The following is a 3,395-nucleotide window of genomic DNA, read 5'->3' as shown; positions in this document are numbered from 1 at the left end:
GAAAAAAAAAAAAAAAAAAAATCTGACTAAACCTATATGACCGCGCCTGCCATGCCGGGGTCATAATAATCTTTTATTTCCTGAGCACACAGCTGACTTGCTGTACAGTGAGGATTACTGGATGAGCAGAAGATGGGGTTGCAGTTGATGTTAGAGTGAGAGCAGAGAAGAGCAGACAATGTGAAGGAGACAGACTTTAGGCTAGGCATTTGATGCTTTGGGCTTGTTGTTTGCTGTAGTTTGCAGTTTATGAGGCAGAAAATGCTGAAATCCACAATCTTTACCAAATGTATCATATTCATGTTTGGTCTTGAATTGATCCTTATATTGCAGTAGAATGAGAGGTTGCCCAGCATGGCGAGGAGAAAATATAACACAAAGGGGTGCCAGATGTAAAGGCATTATTCCTAACTATAAGAATGGAAAGATGAATTCCAATAAATAGCCTTCTGAGCGGAAGTTCGGGAGGAAGTGATGAAATGTGCCACGCCTACAGCGTCCTCTTATCAGGTAGTTTATTCCCAGTCTGCCGGTTCATGCTGTAGCAGTTGGTTTGATCACTCACTTTCAACCCACCACCTCCCCTCACGCCTCCCATCTATGGAATAGCATAGGGGTGTACACATGGATCCTGCTTAACTCCTGCACAGTAGATTCCTGCACATCCCCTGCATATAACACTCCATGATCCTGGCTAACACGTTTTTCACTTGTTTTCTTTTTACAAATTTAGATTGTGAACTTGTAAATAACTAATAGTTGTAAAGATTGTACAATGATACATTAGGTGGAGAGGCAAAACAGACTTACACTGGCCTGTAGAAAATGTACTGTATGTCAGCCAGTCATAGAACCACACTGGACCAGGACCACCAGATAAAAACTCTCTTTTATAGAAATAATTATTTGTCTACAGGTTGTTATTTGTCATTGCATTTGAATTTACCAGTCAATATAATCTATTTCACAGAAAGTCAAAATCTCAGCTCTGTGACTAAAGTGTGTGTACAGAGTGGAAAAAGCGTCACCATTCCATTCCTCTATGACCAGAAATACAAAGGTTACAAGAAAATCTGCCAACGAGGAATTGGAACTGTAAACCATCCAGACTGGGAGGCTGAAGTACATAATGGGAATAATAAAAGCTCTAAGACCATGTCTATGTCTGATGATGTCACCAACAGCATTTTCACTCTGACTGTGATGATGGATGTTGGAGTGCAGTATACTAACGTGAATGTTAAGAAATATAGTTGTGCTGTTGCAGGAGGTGGGCCAACTAATGAGAAAGCGTTCACGTTGTTAGACACAGACGGTAAGATCTCCTCCTAACACAGCATGTCCAGCCTTTGTGTGTTAATTACAGTATTAATGGTATTACAGTATTGCTGTAGGTCCTGACATCCTATCATGCCACACAGTGACACTGTCACTTGTCAAGACCTAGAACATAGACATTTCAATATTTGTTTTTGACTGAAATGTTTTAAAACTTCAGTGGCTACTGTAACTCTGTTAATACTCATGTTCTCAGATATTCCAGAACTCCGTGTTCAGAATCAAACTGTATTTGGATATGAAGGTGGGACTGTGGTTGTAGACTGCCTCCATAAAAACCTCACTGGAGAGAAGAAGTGGTGCAGAATTGATGGATCTTGTTTGAAAGTTGGAGAAGGGAATGGAATGTTAGTGGAGACAGCAGATGCAGCAGGAGTGTTCAAAGTGACTCTGAGGAACCTCCAGGAGAAGAACAGCGGCTGGTACTGGTGCTCTGTGGGAGAATCCCAGATGCCTGTTCACATCACTGTCAGTAAGAGGCCCATTCATCACACCACCATCACTCCAACACTCCAGACAACTCCACAAACAACGATGTCTAATAACAGTTCAGCTGGTATTTACACACCGTTTATGGCCAAGTTTTGCATAGTGCCATTTATATGTCACATCTATTAACACAGCAACATTAATTATATAAATATGAACAAATCTCTCACATTTATATAACTCTTATGTTGATATATTAACTTCTTTCCCATCTCCCCAGATATTGGTGGGTACCACTAAAACCCCAATAAAGAGCAAACTGAATTGTGAGTTTTTTCCTGATATCCTTTTGATATTCATGCAATGTTGAAATATGATCAGAACTGCACAAAGTGTCGAATAGGTCAGGATATTCTATTTCATATCGACCTGAAATCTTAATAAATTTTCAGACCAGGAGGAAAGCCTTGATTTTACAATAACTCCATCAACATAATCAATACATTTCTCTAATAAGTGTGTTTAATAATATTCCTTTATATATTTCCAGAATCATCTACTGTCTCCTGGGAGTTACACTGCTGTCCGTTAGTACTATAGTATGGTTCATACTGAAAAAGCACAGTATGTATACAGTACTGATATATCTACACAATGTACTGTAGGTCTGGGCATGTGGTTTCACCCATGTAGCCTGCGGACTAGGATGATAATATTGCATTCAACCACACTTTGCAAGGCCTACCACAAAACAACATTACCATTACATGAGCCATTGTGTAACTCCAGATGAAGGCAATCAGAGAGGTTTTATAGTTTGACAAAATGTTTCACCTATCATATGACAAATCTGAGTATTATCTACAGGATTCTTACCAAGTGGTTGTTTTGTGGATTTCAATTCTGATTTAAATATTTGTCTCTTCAGAGAACAAAAAAGGTCATGGGAGAGACAGAAAGTCAAATTTGGAGGTAACTTTACAAAATACAAAAAACGACAAAAAAATCATATATTTTTAATATATTTATATATGTGTGTGTGTGTATGGGGGCGGGGGGTAATGGGGTGTGTGGGAGGGGGATGACTAACTAGATGTACCGCATAGCGGTACAAAATATGACCGCCGCCAGTCCTGTACATCCGTCCGCGAAAAAAAATCACACTTCAATTTGTCTCCATATTTTACTCCATCCCCACTCTTGAAACTTTTGTGTATGTTTGTTTGGCATGCCTGAGTGTGTGCGGCTGCACAGAAAGTAGCCTACTGGTGCTGAAAAGGTGAATAGATTGTAGAATAGCCAAAGAAGATGTAGCATTGTTATAAAACCCTTTAAAATCTCTAAACAATCACAAGTAGGGCAGTTAATCACAGTTCATCCATTGCAACTGGATTGATGAAAGGTCACTTACACCTGTAGGCTACATTGTATTTGGGAAAAGCAAAAGGTATCAGCATAATGTTATTTATTTATTTATTTTTTATTTTTTGTGTATTTATAAAACAAAACATCTCTGTCAGTTCCATGCCAAGTTTTCAACAGCTATCAAAACAAAGGTCATTTTGGATGGATGGATTTTTGTGAATGTTTCTTCTTCTACATAAGATTTTAGTCATCTTTAGTTCATG

The 3,395-nt window shown here is 38.8% G+C and overlaps 1 protein-coding gene across 1 annotated transcript; it reads left to right on the top strand.

The window, feature by feature from the left end:
• Positions 1–825: 825 nt before the first annotated feature.
• LOC125290729 lies at positions 826–2,067 on the top strand. The gene is made up of 3 exons (XM_048237260.1): positions 826–1,315; positions 1,535–1,894; positions 2,048–2,067. Exons 1-3 carry the CDS (start codon positions 826–828, stop codon positions 2,065–2,067), a joined length of 870 nt encoding a protein of 289 aa, XP_048093217.1.
• The last annotated feature ends 1,328 nt before the right edge of the window (positions 2,068–3,395 follow it).

The sequence above is a fragment of the Alosa alosa genome, unplaced genomic scaffold, assembly GCF_017589495.1.
Source record: "Alosa alosa isolate M-15738 ecotype Scorff River unplaced genomic scaffold, AALO_Geno_1.1 AALO_1.0_unplaced_831, whole genome shotgun sequence".
Lineage (NCBI taxonomy): Eukaryota > Metazoa > Chordata > Actinopteri > Clupeiformes > Clupeidae > Alosa > Alosa alosa.
Note: the sequence above shows the minus strand (reverse complement) of the source record. Positions and strands in the feature narration are given on the sequence as shown.